The sequence below is a fragment of the Crocodylus siamensis genome, chromosome 3, assembly GCF_052110815.1.
Source record: "Crocodylus siamensis isolate JL-2025a chromosome 3, ASM5211081v1, whole genome shotgun sequence".
NCBI classification, from domain to species: domain Eukaryota; kingdom Metazoa; phylum Chordata; order Crocodylia; family Crocodylidae; genus Crocodylus; species Crocodylus siamensis.
In genome coordinates, this window is record NC_143397.1 from 34,315,631 (window position 1) to 34,333,184 (window position 17,554).

Below are 17,554 nucleotides of genomic sequence, written 5' to 3' on the forward strand. Positions count from 1 at the left end.
CAAGAGGAGACTGGATAGGCACCTGGCTGGGTTCTTATGACCCCTCCAACCCCCAGTGCTCATTCCTGCCCATGGCAGGGGGTCGGACTAGATGATCTGTCTAGGTCCCTTCTGACTCATTGAGTCTATGATTCTATGAAAAATGGAAGGTTCTCCACCTTGCTTATAGGCTCGGCAGTGCTACGCTGGTTAGCACTACAGATGAAAGGGACTTGGGGATCATGATTGACCACAAGATGAACATGAGCCTTCAAAGTGATGCTGCAGCTAGTAAAGCAGGCAAAACGCTGGCTTGCATCCACAGGTGCTTTTCAATGAAATCCCAGGACATCAGTCTCCCATTGTCCTCAGCCTTGGTGAGGCCGCAGCTGGAGTACTGCATCCAGATTTGTGCTCCACAATTGAAAAAGGATGTGGAGAAGCTTGAGAGAGTGCAGAGGAGAGCCCAGAGGTCAGGAAAACAGACCTTATGGTGAGAGACTGAGAGCCAATGGGACTCTTCAGCCTGGAAAAGCGCAGGCTCAGAGGTGATCTGGTAGCCACCTCTAAGTTTATCAGGGGTGCTCATCAGGATCTGGGGGAACATCTGTTTACCAGAGCGCCCCAAGGGATGACAAGGTTGAATGGTCACAAACTCCTCCGTGACCGTTTCAGCCTGGACGTAAGGAAGAACTTCTTTACTCTCGAAGCCCCCAAAGTTTGGAATAGATTGCCGCTGGAGGTGGTTCAAGCACTCACTTTGAATGCCTTCAAGAGACATTTGGATGTTTATCTTGCTGGGATCCTATGATTCCTGCTGACTTCCTGCCCCTGGGGCAAGGGGCTAGATTCAGTGATCTTCCAGGGTCCCTTCCAGCCCTAATGTCTATAAATCTATGCGTGTGTGTGTGTGTGTATGTGTGTATATATATGTATATGTGTGTATATATATATATATATATATAAAACACATACATATACATATGCATAGCAGCTGTTGCATCACATAGGTGCTGCATGCTATTTGGGAGCTGGGGCGGCTCCAGCAGTCACCTGGAGCCCAGCACTGCTCAGCCTCAGCTCCCAGACAGTACCATGGGGCAGCTGCCGTGGGGTGCCCCAGGCAGGGAGGGGTCAATTCCCACTGCCCTTCACTGCCCCGTGCTGTGTGTGTGTAGGGGGGCACTCTTCCATGAGCCCCCAGTGACCCCGATCACTGCTGCTACAGCTGGTGAGTGCGTGGTTTTGTTTTTTGTTTTTTAAATGCCAGGAGGATGGGGCCAGGTGGGGGACAGGGCCGGGCAGGGCAGCTATGAGGGCTTCTGCCATGGCTTCTCTGGATGTGTCTGCCTGTGCCCAGGCAGAGGGAGCCGTGGGAGAAGCCCCCATGGCTGCCCTGCCCGGCCCTATCCCCCTCCTGGCCTCAGCCTCCTGGTACTTTAAAAGGAGGGCTATAGGGCTGTGCTTGAGTCTTCCCGGGGGTTCTGAGCCCCCAGATCTGCGTGCAGGATGACAGCAGGCTGCCAGAGCACCAGCTCTGAGTTCTTTCTGGCACTTGGCATGGGCTGGGCAGAGCAGACTCAGGTGCTGGCACTGGCCCCAGTTGGCAGCAGCAGCCTGCTGTCATCCTGCACACAGATCCGGGGCCCCACTGTTTTGTCTTATTGTGTTTTGCTTGTACTGCCCCTTTAAGGCCCAAACCCTCATGTTCAGCACTGCATGGTTCAGTTTGCTTTGTGGCAGTTTTTGCAATACTGGGGACTCCATTTTCTCTGCCATGAGGAGCCAGAGGCATTCTTGGTTCACCTCTCTCCACAGGACTGGACAGGGTCAAATCAGAGGCAGAGCAAGTATAAGTTCTGCATACATATACTGAGGGCAATTGTTAAGATCCACCTTGGATATGATGCCAGAGAATTATAATAATAAACAAGTTAGTTCAATCCAGGAGTGTCCAGAGTGTTGTTGCTGAACCCACAACATATTATCAGGTGACGAGGATGGGATCCGTTGCTGAAAGACACTCCTATATTGTGGGACAACATTCTGAGACTAGGATGTTTTGTGATCGGAGGGAAGTTTTTTTCTTCTTCTTGTTTTCTTTCTAATATGGCTGATGTTAGTTAAAATGGCTAGATTGGGTCACATAGAAGAATTTGATGTGAGCCAGCTGGCTTCTTGGGACTCTTACACGGAAAGGCTATCTTATTACCTGGGAGCCAACAAAGTGGAAAACCCAGAACAGAAGTGTGCGATACTCCTGAACAGTCTGTGGCGCCAAAACATTTGCCATTGTTCGTTCCCTCACAACACCTACCTTACCAAACACTGAGTCTTATGCTGAACTAACTGCTCTGCTAAAGGCACATTTTTGCCCAAGACGATCTGTTACACTGCAGAGATTTCATTTTTTTAAAATGGGACCAAAAGGCCAATGAAGGCATAGTAGATTATCTGGCTGAGCTCTATCACCTTGCAGAATTTTGTGAGTTTGGGGATTTCCTGGATGACCTGCCTTATGACTGACTTATCTGTGGGGTTCAAGATGAAGTAATCCAATGTTGCCTGCTCTCTGAACCAAATTTGACTTTGGCTACTGCACAAGAAAAAGCCTTGGCAGCTGAAGCAGCATCCCATAACGTGATAGAAATTCACCAGGTGTTCTCCAGCAATGTCTACTTACTCCAAAAAGATCAAGAATCAAATCATCACCAGCAAATTCTGCAGATTATACCCTCACCAACAGCACCACATAAACCAATTAATCCACAGATATGTTGGAGTTGTAGTGACCAAGAAGGGAGTGCAGGTTTAGGAATGCGGAGTGCCATGCCTGCAAGAAGAAGAGAGGGTCTGCCACTCAAAGGCTAGTTCCAGGAGACAAAAAGACTGTGGCAAATGTATTCACTCCCAAACCACTCACAGATTAGAGTTCTCCCTAGAACTTGAGGTACAAAAACTATATTTGATTAAAAATGTTGGTGTTGTTGAAACTCAAGGTTCTGAGATGACTGCAGCTGTAGAAATAAATGGAAAGAAGTGTAAAATGGGAGTGGACTCAGGTTTGGGAGTATTCCTCATAAATAAAAACACATTCCTCCAGTTGTTTCAGGACCCTCTCTCCAAGTTATTGAAACCTGAGTGTCACCTGCATCACTACAATGGACAGATTACGGAAACTTTGGGTAGCTGCAGTGTAAATGTCCAGTATGGATCTGTTAGCATCTACCCCTAATAAGGGGTCCCACCAGTCCCCCTCCTGTAGGGCAGGGCCCCCCAAATCCCGGGCAGGGCCCCCTCTGGCCTGAGAAATCAGCTTTCTCTGATGGCAGGCCCACTGCGCATGCGCGCAGTTTAAAAGGGCCCACCAAAAAGGGAAAAAAAGCTCAGTTAGGCTCTGGAGCGGTGAGAGACACGCGGGTGAAAGTCCGCTGTGCCCCTGCTCCCCCAAAGCCCCCCAGACACCCCCTCAGCAGCCGCAGAGCCCCCTGCCGACCCCCAGCACAGCTGGAGGTATGCGGGCTCGTGGTGGGAAGGGGTTAACTCCTCGCTCCCTGGGAGGAGGCGGCTGCGTGGAGCCGGGCTGGGTCAAGCGCCCGCCCAGGCCCCTACTTGGCCCAGCCCCCCAGGGAGCCACGCGACCGGAGCCGCGCGAACAGGCTGCGTAAACAGGCGCTCGAGTTAGCACAGAGTTCACGAAGGAAAGGGCGTGGGAGGGCACGAGACCCTGCCTGCTAACCCCCCAGAGTAGTCAGTCCCAGCTGTAGCTAGCCTATCAGAGGCATGACACGGATGGGCACGCGCCGCACCCCGAGGTTCCCCTCGGGCTCTGCGGCCCCCCCATTGGGCACCTCAGAGACGGCCGCCCAGACAGAGCCCATGGTTCCAGGCTCCATGCAGACGGAGCCCCTGGCTCTTGGCTGCGGGGGCTGCCTGTCCCTTTTTCAGGCTCTGGGGCCCGGGAGCATGGCCACCTCCCCTTGCGGGGTCTGCTCCCTACTGGGGTCTCTGGTGCACCAGCTGGAGGAGCTCCAGGCCACAGTCCAGAGACTGCGTGCTATCAGGGACTGCAAGCAGGAGATAGACTCCTACTGCCAGGCCCTTCTCCCCCGGGAGCTGCAGGGTAGAGCACCGTCTCCCTCCAGGACTAAGGAGGACTCTAGGACCTCCCGCTCTGCCCAGTCAGGGGCATGGACCAAGGTGGTCAAGGGCTCTAAGCCCCGCCACACCAAGGCCCCTCCCTCACTGGAGCTTAGCAACAGGTTCGCACCTCTTGCAGCCCCAGCAGAGCCTGCTCAGTTGCCGGCTCCTGCAGGCAACCCAGGCTCAACCACAGCTACTGCCCCCGGTCTCCCCAAGACAAAACGAAAGGTGTTTGTTGTGGGAGACTCCATCCTGCGGGGGACTGAGGGGGCAATCTGCTGCCCCGACCCCTTAGCCCGGGAAGTCTGCTGCTTCCCGGGGGCCCACATCTGAGACATTGCGGAGAGGATCCCGCAGCTCCTCCAGCCCACAGACCACTATCTCATGCTCCTTATTCACGTGGGCACCAATGACACGGCTCGGAGCACCCCCAGCCAGGTCATGAGGCGCTACAGGGATTTGGGAGCGGGGCTTAGGGGTCTGGGAGCTCAGGTGGTGTTTTCGTCGATCCTCCCAGTCTTGGTCTATGGGCTGAGGAGGGAGAGGAGGATCCACGTAGTGAACCAAAGACTGCGGAGCTGGTGTCATCGGGAAGGCTTTGGCTTCCATGACCACAGCCCGCTCTTTGGCGAGACAGGCAGCGAGCTGCTGGGAAGAGATGGCCTCCACCTCTCCCCCCTGGGGAGGAGGCTCTTCTCAGCCAGGCTGGCTGACCTGCTCCACCGGGCTTTAAACTAAGCCTGCTGGGGGATGGGGGGACTACTTCCACTGCTGGCCCGCTGAGCAACCCTTGCAAAGCCAGCGGACCAAGGCACTTAAGGGAGCCCACCCCTGGCACAATGTGTGGGCAAGGCAAGAGCCCCCAAGGGCACACTTGCCTGCCTGTACACTAATGCCAGGAGCCTGGGCAACAAGCAGGAGGAGCTCATCCTCCTGCTTAGTGCAAAGAATTATGACATCATTGGGATAACGGAGACCTGGTGGGACTCCACCCATGACTGGACCACGGGTATAGAGGGCTATACCCTGTACAGGAGGGATCGTGTTGACAAAAGGGGCAGGGGTGTAGCTCTCTATGTGAAGAAAAGCTACATGTCCCTGCAAGCTGATGTTGGTGACCAGCATGGAGAGCTAGAGACCCTCTGGGTAAAAATTCGTGGCAAGTACGGCACAGGGGACACAACGGTGGGAGTCTACTACAGACCTCCCACTCAAAGTAATGAGCTTGACCAGGAGTTCGCCTGGGAACTGACTGAGGCCGCTTGCTCCAGGACCTTGGTTGTCATGGGTGACTTCAATTACCCAGACATCTCCTGGGAAGATCACTCAGCAAAATCCGAGCAGTCACAAAGCTTTCTCTCGTGCGTGGATGACCTCTACCTGACTCAAGAAGTCTATGGGCCAACGAGAGGCAAAGCGCTGCTTGACCTGGTACTGGCTACGGGGGACGACCTAATCGGTGACCTAGTGATTGATGGGAAGCTGGGTGACAGCGACCACGAGCTGATCACCTTCACCATCCGCCATAAAGCTGGCAAGTCAGTCAGCAACACAGAAGTCCTTGACTTCAGAAAAGCCGACTTTGACAAGCTCAAGAGGCTTGTCGGTCAGGCCCTCAGGGACCGTGACCCCAGGGAGATGGAAGTTCAAGAAGAGTGGTTGCTTCTCAAGGAAGCGATCCTCAATGCACAAGCTAAATCTATTCCAACATGGAGGAAAGGCAGTAAGAAGGCACAGCAGCCCTCCTGGCTCTCTAGGGACCTAGCGGACCTCATGCGGCTAAAAAGGAAAGCCTACAAAGGATGGAGGACGGGATTCACCTCCAAGGAGGATTATTCTGCACTGGTACGGTCCTGCAGGGAGCAAACCAGGAAAGCCAAGGCTGCAACTGAACTCCAACTAGCTTCAAGCATCAAGAACAACAAAAAGTCCTTTTTCAGATATGTGGGGAGCCAGAGGAAAAGCAAGGGCAATGTTGGACCCCTGCTAAACCAGATGGGGCAACTGGCAACTGATGCCCAGGAAAAAGCCAACCTATTAAATAGGTACTTTGCGTCAGTCTTTCATCAGTCCCATGGGACGCCCATGCCTGCTATGGGAAAGGGAGATCTGGGTGATGGGGATCCCCTACCCTCCATAAATGCTGACCTCATGAAGGAACACCTTGAGAAGCTGGATACCTTCAAGTGAGCCGCTCCTGACAATCTGCACCCCAGGGTACTCAAGGAGCTGGCGAGCGTCATAGCCCAGCCCCTGGCACGGATCTTTGAAAACTCCTGGCGCTCTGGTGTCGTGCTCGAAGACTGGAAGAAGGCCAATGTGGTGCTGATCTTCAAGAAAGGGAGGAGAGTGGATCCGGCTAACTACAGGCCCATTAGCCTGACTTCTATCCTGGGGAAGATCTTAGAAAAGTTTATTAAGGAGGCCATCCTTGAGGGACTGGCCCAGGCTAAAATCCCAAGGGATAGCCAGCACAAGTTTGTTGCGGGTAGGTCTTGTTTGACCAATCTCATTTCCTTCTATGACCAGGTGACCTATCACCTGGACGAGGGAGAAGAGATTGATGTCATATATCTTGACTTCAAGAAAGCTTTTGATCTGGTATCCCATGATCACCTCTTGGCCAAACTGGCCAGTTGTGGCCTTGGCTCCACCACGATCTGCTGGCTGGGAAATTGGCTCTGTGGTCGGACCCAGAGGGTTGTAATTGATGGCAGTCACTCATCGTGGTGTCCTGTGACCAGTGGGGTCCCTCAAGACTCTGTCCTTGGACCCATACTGTTCAACATCTTCATTAATGATGTGGACATTGGAGTCAGAAGTGGACTGGCCAAGTTCACCGATGACACCAAAATTTGGGGCAAAGCATCCACGCCAGAAGATAGGCAGGTGATCCAGGATGACCTGGACAGGCTCAGCAAATGGGCAGATGAGAACCTGATGGCGTTTAACACTGAAAAATGCAAGGTTCTCCACCTTGGGAGGAAAAACCTGCAGCATCCTTATAGGCTTGGCAGTGCTACGTTGGATAGCACTACAGAAGAAAGAGACTTGGGGGTCATCATTGACCACAAGATGAACATGAGCCTGCAATGCGATGCTGCGGCTAATAAAGCGACCAAAACACTGGCTTGCATCCATAGATGCTTCTCAAGCAAATCCCAGGACGTCATTCTCCCCTTGTACTCAGCCTTGGTGAGGCTGCAGCTGGAGTACTGCGTCCAGTTTTGGGCTCCACAATTCAAAAAGGATGTGGAGAAGCTTGAGAGAGTCCAGAGGAGAGCCACGCACATGATCAGAGGTCAGGAAAACAGATCTTACGATGACAGGCTGAGAGCCATGGGACTCTTTAGCCTGGAAAAGCGCAGGCTCAGGGGTGATCTGATGGCCACCTATAAGTTTATCAGGGGTGACCACCAGGATCTGGGGGAACGTTTGTTCACCGGAGCGCCCCAAGGGATGACTAGGTCGAACAGTCACAAACTCCTGCAAGACCGTTTGAGGCTGGACATAAGGAAGAATTTCTTTACTGTCCGAGCCCCCAAGGTCTGGAACAGTCTGCCAGCAGAGGTGGTTCAAGCACCTACATTGAACACCTTCAAGAGTAAATTGGATGCTTATCTTGCTGGGATCCTATGACCCCAGCTGACTTCCTGCCCTTTGGGCAGGGGGCTGGACTTGATGATCTCCCGACATCCCTTCCAGCCCTGATGTCTATGAAATCTATGAAAGTCTTCTGGGGAAAAATTGGTTCTCACCATTGGGAATCAGTATTCAAGGCGTACACAGTCTCTGCACAGAAAGTCTGGAAAGGCTTGCAAGGGAGTTTCCCCAGGTATTCTCCGAGGAATTAGGTCCACCTGTGACTCTCCAAATGGATCCTGCAATAGCCCCTATCTTTATGAAGGCTTGGAATGTACCTTTTACACTGTGGACGAAGATTGATGCAGAATTAAATCAGCTTATTGTGTAAGGCGTCCTTGAGCCAATCGTATTTACAAGCTGGGCCACACCAATTGTTCTTGTGTTAAAACCTAATACCAGTGTTCGCATCTGTTCTGTTTGCTCAACATGTAATTCCTTGCCCTACAACGGGGGCCAGCCCATCAGAGCTTCTTATGGATTGTTGACTGAAGACATGCCTTGACTGTGTTAGATCATGCCTGACAAACCTGGTGTCCTTCTATGACCAGGTAACCTTGTGAGAGACATACAGTTTAGGAAAGAAAAGGAGTTGGACTCTGCATTGGCATCTGGTACCTTACGTCCTTTCATTCCAGAAGAGACTGTTTGCTCGAAACTATGGGACAGGCACACAGTGGGTTCATTCTAAAATTGTAAGTGCCACAGGACCCATATCAAATACAGTCCAGACTGATGACAGACAAGTTTGGAGATGTTACGTAGACCAGCTGCGTGGGCGTTCTTCTACTGATAACCCTACATGTGAGCTATCTCCAAGCACCAATCTACCACCGACAGACATGGATTCATTAGGGAAGTGCCTACCTGTTCAAACCAATGCAAACCCTTTTCCATCACCATCAGAAGGAAGCGTCACTGTTGAGTCTCCAGATAGGCTGACAGGGCCATCATCTGAACCGCCTACTGAGTCCAGTTATATGGGAAGACCACAACGGCAGTGGAGTCCTCCCAAATGATTGGCTGACTATTCTGTCTAGGGAGAAGGGGTGCTGTGTCTTATTGTGTTTTCCTTGTACTGCCCCTTTAAGGCCAAAGCCTCATGTTCAGCACTGCAGGGTTCAGTTTGCTTTGTGGCATTTTTTGCAGCACTGGGGACTCCATTTTCTCTGCCATAAGGAGCTAGAGGTGTTCTTGGTTCCTCTCTCTCCACTGGACTGGACTGGGTCAAGTCAGAGGCATAGCAAGTATGTGAATACATATACTGAGGTCAATAGATCCACCCTGGATATGATTCCAGAGAATTATACATAACTCTTAGTTCAATCCAGGAGTGTCCTGAGTGTTGTTGCTGAACTCACAACTTATTACCCGCATTCCCCAGGAGGGCTGCGGGGCTGTGCCAGACTCCTCCTGGGGGCCATGGGCCCCCCAGATCTGTACATGAGATGATAGCAGGCTGTCATCCCTCTCCCAGAGCACTGGGATTGGAAGGGACCTCAGGGACAGTTCGCAGACACTGGCCAGCTACAGATGTCAATATCAGAGCAGTCCTTTCTCACTCCCCCTTCCCCCTCCCACTTCTGAGTTTCTATTTCCCTGCAAGCCCGCCTCTGAAACATCCACAACATTTGCGAAACATTTTGTTTAGTTTTGGAGATGTTTTGGAGCCTTCTATTTCATTTCAGATTCAGTGTTTTGGGCACTGAAACACCTCTGAAACAAAATGGCTGCCAAAGTTTCGCACAGCCCTAATACACATACATACATATGTGTGTGTATGTATATATTATTAGCACACACACATTTCCTTTAAAAATTATGTAAGTTTAAATGTAAATCTAGTGTAAATATTACACTCTTATTTATATGGTGAGATTATATTTGTTGATTTTAAACAAATCTTTCTTCAATAGAATGCAAGAGTCTGTTTCTAAGGACAGTGAAGACCAGTGTTCAGAGCTGGGAGATGATATGTGTAAAAGATCAACTTTGGATATAAATAACCAGGACAAACAGATAAGGAGGAGCCAAAGAATTGCAAAGAGAATTGGTGAGAAATGTTTCTGTTCATTTTTCACATAAATCAGTCTTATAGGAAAATTCAAACAAATCTACTGAACTAAAAAAAAAAGTATAGGTTTGCTTTATAGTATTTCAAAGGCAGAAATGTGGAACTACCTTGTTATGAAGCAATGCAGCAACAACAACAACATCAGATACTCAGCACCAGCTTTTTAAAAACACTTCTTATAGTTGGCACTCTAAGGGAAAAAGAAGCTGACTATCTTGCACACAGTCTTTATAAATTTTTTAAAAAATCTTCCCACATACACATTTAATCATGGAAGATTATATTTTGAAGTGAAATGCAAACAGTTATTTTTGAGAATAGAGTCCAAATATAGGTCTTGATTCTTCAACCAGGTTTTCAGTAGGCCTGTGCAAATCAACTAGTATTCATGTCAGATTCGACTGATTCAGGGGACAGTGATTCGATTCAGTGATTTGAATCACTGTCCTGAATCAATTCAGCCAGATCTGATTCGGAGATTCGGCTGCTGCTGAATTTCCGAATCTCCGAATCACCCAGGCCAGGCCCATCCCCTGCCCAGCAATGGCTGCCCTGCCTGCAGGACGCTGCTGGGTAGGAGGGCGATCTCCACTGCCCCCCACTGCCCCATGCTGTTTGGAGGGCTCTGCACAAATCCCGACCCTCCTCTCGCTGTCCTGCACCCAGCATGGCTGCCCCACCCACCATGGCTCTGGCCTTTTAAGAAAAAAAGAACCTGAGAAAAACCCTGGACTCACTGCTGCTGCTGGTGGGGGGTGATTTCTGCTGTCCCCCACTTCCCTGCACTGCATGGGGGGGCTCTTTCATGAGCCCTCCAAAGCCCTGGGGCTGCTACAGGAGCTGAGGGTTTTTCGCTGAGTCCTGGGGTTTTTCCTGGTTTTTTTCCATAAAGGGCTGGAGCTGGGCTGGGTGGGGCAGACATGGGGAGGGCTGGCACAGTGGGGGGCAGGTCAGGGGATTCATGGCAGAGCCCCCCACACAGTGGGATCACCCTCCTGCCTAGCAGCATCCAGTCAATGGGGCTTTTTTTAAAGCACTGGAAGCTGGGGCAATCAGGGCAGCCTTGGGGGGCGGGGTGGAGTTGAGGGAACGGGGAGGGGATGGGGCCTGGCAGGAGTCCCCCCATGGTCTCCTCTCCCCTCCCCCAGCCCTCTCTCTCCCACCCACTATTTACCAGATCCTAGTCTGGCTGCAGCTCCCTGCTGCAGCCACCAGGGACTGTTTGAATCATCATAGCTCTCCAAATCTTTTCCAAAGATTCGGAGAGCTTTGAATTTATTTGGATCTTTTAATTGGTCCCCTGATTCAATTTGGTTTCAGAGATTTGGCCACCAAATCGGTCCAAATCTCCTCCAAAGCATATCAGCACCTGAAGCTTTGCACAGCCCTAGTTTTCACCTCTGTATGAATCTTCCTCTACAGTTTCACTGAAGTGGTAAAATAAATTCCTTCTGAATTCAGTATGGTTGGTGAAAAGAAGAGGAAGGAATAACTACACTGGCTGCTCAGAAGAGCAAACTTTTATCATAATTTTCATAGAATCATAGAAACAAAGGACTGGTAGGGACCTGCAAGATTATCAAGTCCTGTCTCCTGCCATGGGCAGGAGGTTACTCAAATGAACTCAACAAGGTGCTTATCCAGCCTCATCTTGAATATTTCCAAGGATGCCACCTGCACCACCTCTGCTGGGACGTGTTCCACATTCTGGTAACCTTATGGAAAAAGGGTTTTTTTCTTATGTCCAGCCTAAATTTTTCCTCTATTAGCTTGTGGCCATTGGTCCTCATCTTCTCTCGAGGTGCCTTTCTGAAGAGTTGCTCCCCTAGGAGTCTACTACAGACCTCCTAACCACAAACAAGAGCTGGACCAGGAATTCACCAGGGAACTGACTGAGTCTGCATGCTCTCAGTGCATGGTTGTCATGGGAGACTTTAACTACCCGGACATATCATGGGAAGAGCACTTGGCCAAATCCGATCAGTCACATAGCTTCCTGGTACTGGCCAAAGGGAATGACCTGGTCAGTGACCTAAGAATCGATGGGAAGCTGGGTGATAGTGACCACAAGCTGATCACCTTTACTATCCATCGCAAAGCTGGCAAGTCGGTCAGCAATACAGAAGTCCTTGACTTCAGGAAAGCTGACTTTGACAAGCTCAGGAGGCTCATTGTCGAGGCCTTAAGGGACCACGACTCAACAGGAAGAGGAGTCCAAGAGGAGTGGTTGCTCCTCAAGGGAGTGATCCTGACAGCTCAAGGGATGACCATCCCATCTCGAAGGAAGGGTAGCAAAAGAGCGCAGCAACCCCCTTGGCTTAGCAGGGAACTGGAGGACCTCCTATGCCTCAAAAGAGAGACTTATAAAGGATGAAAGGCTGGCATTATCACCAAGGAGGAGTATTCAACACTGGTCTGTACCTGCAGGGAGTGGATCAAGAAAGTCAAGGCTGCAACTGAGCTCCACCTGGCTTCACATATCAAGGACAACAAAAAGTCCTTTTTCAGATAATTAGGGAGTTGAAAAAAAAAGCAAGGGTAACATTGGACCCCTGCTGAACCAAATGGGACAGCTGATAACTGACACCCAGGAAAAGACCAATCTACTTAATGGGTACTTTGCATCAGTCTTTCATCAGTCCAATGGGACCGCCCTGCCTAGCAAGACGAGGGACGACCAGGGTGAGGGAGTATTTATACCCAGCATTGGTGCTGATCTAGTAAAGGATCACCTTGAGAGGCTGGACACCTTCAAGTCAGATGGTCCTGACAGATTACACCCTAGTGTACTCAAGGAGCTGCCAGGTGTCATAGCCCAACCATTGGCAAAAATATTTGAAAACTCATGGCACTCAGGTGAAGTACCTGAAGGCTGGAAGAAGGCCAATGTGGTACCCATTTTCAAGAAAGGGCGGAAAGTAGATCCCGGGAATTACAGGCCAATCAGCTTGACCTCAATCCCCAGTAAGATTCTGGAGAAAATTATCAAAGAGACCCTTCTGGATAAGATGGCTGAGGGCAACATTCTGAGGAATAGCTAGCATGGGTTTGTCACAGTGTGCCAGGACTGTCCCTAGGGGTGCCATGACCTCCCCTAGCGCCCTTGCCCACCGTGCCAAGTCTGGGTCCTGAACGCACCCTCTATCTCACCCACCACGTCTTTGATCTTATTATTATCAGTGGGAGGCTGCCTTCTTGCCCCCTTGGCACGGGACCGGTCTTGCTATGCCTTCTTGCCCCCTTGGCATGGGACCGGTCTTGCTATGCTATGATTCCGGGGCTACTCCCTTTGGGCTTCCTAGTAGACTTGCTCTTCTCTCCGGGGCATAGCCCTGGGCTTGCCCCCTTCCGGGGCTTCCCCTTCACAGGCAGTGCCCCACTGGGCCTGCCCAATGTCCAATATATGCACCCTCTCCCAGGGCCTGCTCCAAGATACTCGCACCTCATGCACTCCCCTGCCCACACTGGGCCCTTGCTTGCACTTCTCGTGCTCTCTGACCCCACCAGGGCCCCTTGCTCACGCTGCTCACACTGCTTGCCCGCTCTCGGGCCTGTGCATGCTCTTCTCGCACTCCTTGCCTGCACTCGGGCCTTGTTCGCGCCTCCGCGCCTCTGCCCGCTCTGGGGCCTCCTATGCCCAACTTGGGCTTCCCAAGGTTGGGGCTCAGGCGGCCTTAGCCTTACCTGGCTCCCGGATCCCTCTTCGGATCCTGCGCCTGACTCGGGCTTCTCAGGATTGGGGCTCAGGCAGCCTCAGCCTCGCCTGGCCCCCAGACCCGCCTTCTCAGGTCTATGCCCCACTGGGGCTCTTCCCAATTGGGGTTCCCAATTGAGGCTTGTCCCAATATCGCCCCGCTGGGCTGGGGTCGGGACCCCCCCCCCCCCACTCTCAGACCCGCCTTCCTGGGCCTGCACCCCACTGGGTTTCTGCTTCTACCAAACTCTTCCCGAAGCTGCCCACTCTGGGCTGGGGTCAGGACACTCCCACAACACGGCACCCTCAGTGGTGCCAGGAACACCCCCACTTTACTGGGGAGCTCCCGATGAGGCCTCCTCCACCCCTACAGCCTCGCCCGGTCCTCCGGTGTAACGATAACTAAACAGAACCACAAGCCACACGGCTGTAACATAACAATAAGCCTACCGGCTAGAATGTACACTCCTGTCAGGGTTCTCTCCCCCTGTCTCATCATGTAGACTCTCAGTCAGTCAGACGGCTGTACCGTGCTCTGCTCCGCAGCAGAGTTGCTGCTTCTCCAGCTGCCAGAGGGGAACTGGCTCTGGCCTTAGCCTTCTGTATTTATAAAGGCTAGGGCCTGCCCCCTGGTGGTCAGCTGACCCAATTAGTAGACATAGCAACTGGCACCTGCTGCCCTAATGAATGGCAGCTAAACCCATTTACTACTATTCAGTAGCAGGCAACCTAGTGCCCTGCTACACACCATTATCTAGTGGCAGGCACCCTGGTGTCCTGCTACACATGGGTAGGTATTGCCTGACCAATCTTATCTCCTTCTATGACCAAGTGACATACCACCTGGACAAGGAAGAAGAAATTGATGTCATATATCTGGACTTTAAAAAAGCCTTTGATCTGGTGTCCCATGACCTCCTCATGGGAAAATTGGCCAACTGTGGCCTTGGCTACACCACAGTCTGATGGCTGGGAAATTGGCTCCGAGGTCAGACCTAGAGAGTAGTGGTCGATGATAGTGAATTGGCCTTGGTGAGGTCGCAGCTGGAGTACTGCATCCAATTCTGGGCTCTTCACTTCAAGAAGGAGGTTGAGAAGCTTGAGAGAGTCCAGAGGAGAGCCATGTGCATCATCAGAGGGCAAGAGAATAGGCCTTATGAAGAGAGGCTGAGAGCCATGGGACTCTTCAGCCTGGAAAAGCGCAGGCTCAGCGGGGACCTGGTGGCTGCCTATAAGTACATAATGGGTGTACATCAGGATGTGGGAGAACATCTGTTCACCAGAGTTCCCCAAGGTAAAACAAGGACCAATGGTCATAAACTCCTCCAAGACCATTTCAGGCTGGACATAAGAAAAATTTCTTTACTGTCCAGGCCCCCAGTACTTGGAACAGACTCCCTCCAGAAGTGGTGCAGGCACCTACTCTGGACTCTTTCAAGAAATGTTTGGATGCTTATCTTGCTAGGATCCTTTGACCCTAGCTGACTTCCTGCCCCTGGGGCAGGGGGCTGGACTTGATGATCTTCAAGGTCCCTTCCAGCCCTAATATGTATGAAATCTATGAAATCTAGATCTTGATGCTCACCTCTAACGTACTTGTAGGCAGCTATCAAGTCACTTTTCAGTCTTGTCTTACTCAGACTGAACAGGTCCAGTTCCTGGAGTCTCTCCTCATAGGTCCTATCCTCTAAGCCCCTAATCATATGGGTGGCCCTTCTTTGTACCCTCTTGAGCTTATCCACATCCTTCCTGAAGTGTGGTGCCCAGAACTGGACACAGTACTCCAGCTGTGGCCTCACCAATGCTGAATAGACAGGGAGAAGCACCTCCCTGGATCTACTGGGAACACATTGGCTGATGCATGTCAGTGTTTATTTGCCCTGCTGGCAACCTCATCGCACTGTTTATTCATGTTCATCTTCCGGTTGATTGTGACCCGCAGGTCCCATTCAGATGCTGTCCCAGCCTGTGTACCACCACTCATCATGTAGTTGTTGTGAAGGTTCTTCATATCAAGATGAAGAACCTTGCACTTCTCTCTGTTAAACCTCATCTGATTTCATTTTGCCCATAAAACCAGTCTGTCAAGGTCATCCTGGATCTTTGCCCTATCCTGTGATGTGCCAGCATTTTCCCACAGCTTAGTATCATCCACAAACTTAACCACTGAGTTTTCCACCCCCTCATCCAAGTCATTAATAAATATGCTAAAGAGCATGGGTCCAAGCACAGGGGACACCACTGGAGATGTCCCCTCAGGATGAGGCCATCCCATTGATTATAACTCTCTGGGATTGGCCTCTAAGCCAGTTGTCCACCCACATCACTGTAGACTGGTCCAGCCCAGTACCCTCCAATTTAGTTGAGAGAACCTTGTAGAATCAAAGGCTGTACTGAAATCCAAGTAAATGACATCAACTTCACGTCCCTCATTCAAATGGTTAGTTACCTGGTCATAGAAGGACACCAGGTTTGTCAGGCATGATCTACCTTGACATGCTAGTTACTTCTTAATACCACACCAGTTACCAGATAGTAATTGATGGCCTCAATTTTTCAATTTTTTTCCCAGGACCAAAGTCAGATTGACTGGTCTGTAGTTTGCAGGGTTATCCCTCTTCCTTTCTTGAAGATAGGTACCACACTGGCCCTCTTCCAGTCGTCAGGGACCACTCCCAAGTTCCATGAATCTTTGAACAGCTTTGCCAGTGGCTCTGCTATAAGCTCAGCCAGTTTTTTCAGAACTCTCGGATGCAGGTCATCTGGGCCAGTAGGCTTGAAAAGGTTCAAATGTTTTGAGATCCCTCACCTGTTCAGGACTGATTTCATGTAGTCTGTTATCTTCCCCATGTTCCCAGGGCCTCTGGACAGGTGAACAGCCCCTGTTTGATTTCAGGAATACTAATGTGAACTGATTTAGGAGCTCTGCCTTCTCATGGGGATCAACTGTGGGCTGCCCGTCCATATTCAGTAGGGGTCCCACAGTGGAGCCCATTTTTTTTCTTGCTCCCTATGTCCCTATAAAAGGACTTTTTGTTGTCCTTTATTCTGGTTTCCAGCTTGATCTCCATGCCTGTCTTGGCTTTCCCTGTCTCATACCTGCAGACCCTGGCACTAAGAGTGTCCTCCTCTCTGGTTGCTGAACCATTCTTCCATTGCTTGTAACCTTTTTTCTTTTTCAATAGTTTCCTAATATGCGTGTTGAGCCAAGCGGGTCTCTTGGCTCCTTTCCTACTTTTTGTCCATGTGGGAATGGCCTCTTTTTGAGCAGTGAGAATTTCTCCGTTAAGGAAGCAGCACTGTTCCTGAACTCCCAAATCATTCAGTTGCTGGTCGGAGAGGGGCTCTCTATCTAATCTCTTGAGTTTACCGAAGTCTGCTCTTCTGAAGTCTAGGACAGTCTAGGACTTCTGTTCTACTAACTAGTTTCCCAGCCTTTCAGTGGATGATGAGCCTAATCAAGTCATGATCACTGTCACCCAGAGTACTTCCAATCCTCAGGTCACCTATCATGTCCTCCCCTTTAGTCAGCACTAAATCCAAAGTGGCCTTACCCCTAATCTGAGGTACCAAGCGGGGGTGATCCATCCAGAGCAGGGACCCCCTAAGCAGGTATCTAGCCAGAGCAAGGAGTATGGTGCATATTCATCACCATATTGCAGGTCGGGACTGTGCTCGTACCACCACCAAACTTGTACAGCCCTTTAAGGCCCGCTCTCACAGCCGCACTCTAGGCCCCTTTCAGTGCTCCCTGTTCATGCTCTGTCCACGTGCTGTGTCCATGCGCAGCTCCCTAGGTGTTTGTTTAAGTAGGAGACCACCAGCTGCTGCTGCTGCTGCTGCTGTGACTAGGCAGGCAGGTTTGAGCAGCCATCTGCAGATTTCTTGGGTCCCTGGATCACTCCCTCATCCCCTTTATCTGAGGTCCAGCACTGGGGGTCTATTCCTCTGTGTCAGGGAGCTTTGGCTGCCCAGGGGCACAACAGGTATGGGATGTGCCATGCATCACCACCAGGGGCAGC

General features: G+C 51.0%; 1 protein-coding gene across 1 annotated transcript in view; it reads left to right on the forward strand.

Annotated features, from left to right (window-relative positions):
- The window catches only part of ANKRD31 (ankyrin repeat domain 31), a 151,581-nt gene that overhangs the window by 35,893 nt on the left and 98,134 nt on the right, over positions 1 to 17,554 (forward strand). The window contains 1 exon segment of the mRNA XM_090037630.1: positions 9,681 to 9,817. Coding sequence (XP_089893756.1) covers positions 9,681 to 9,817 — 137 coding nt within the window.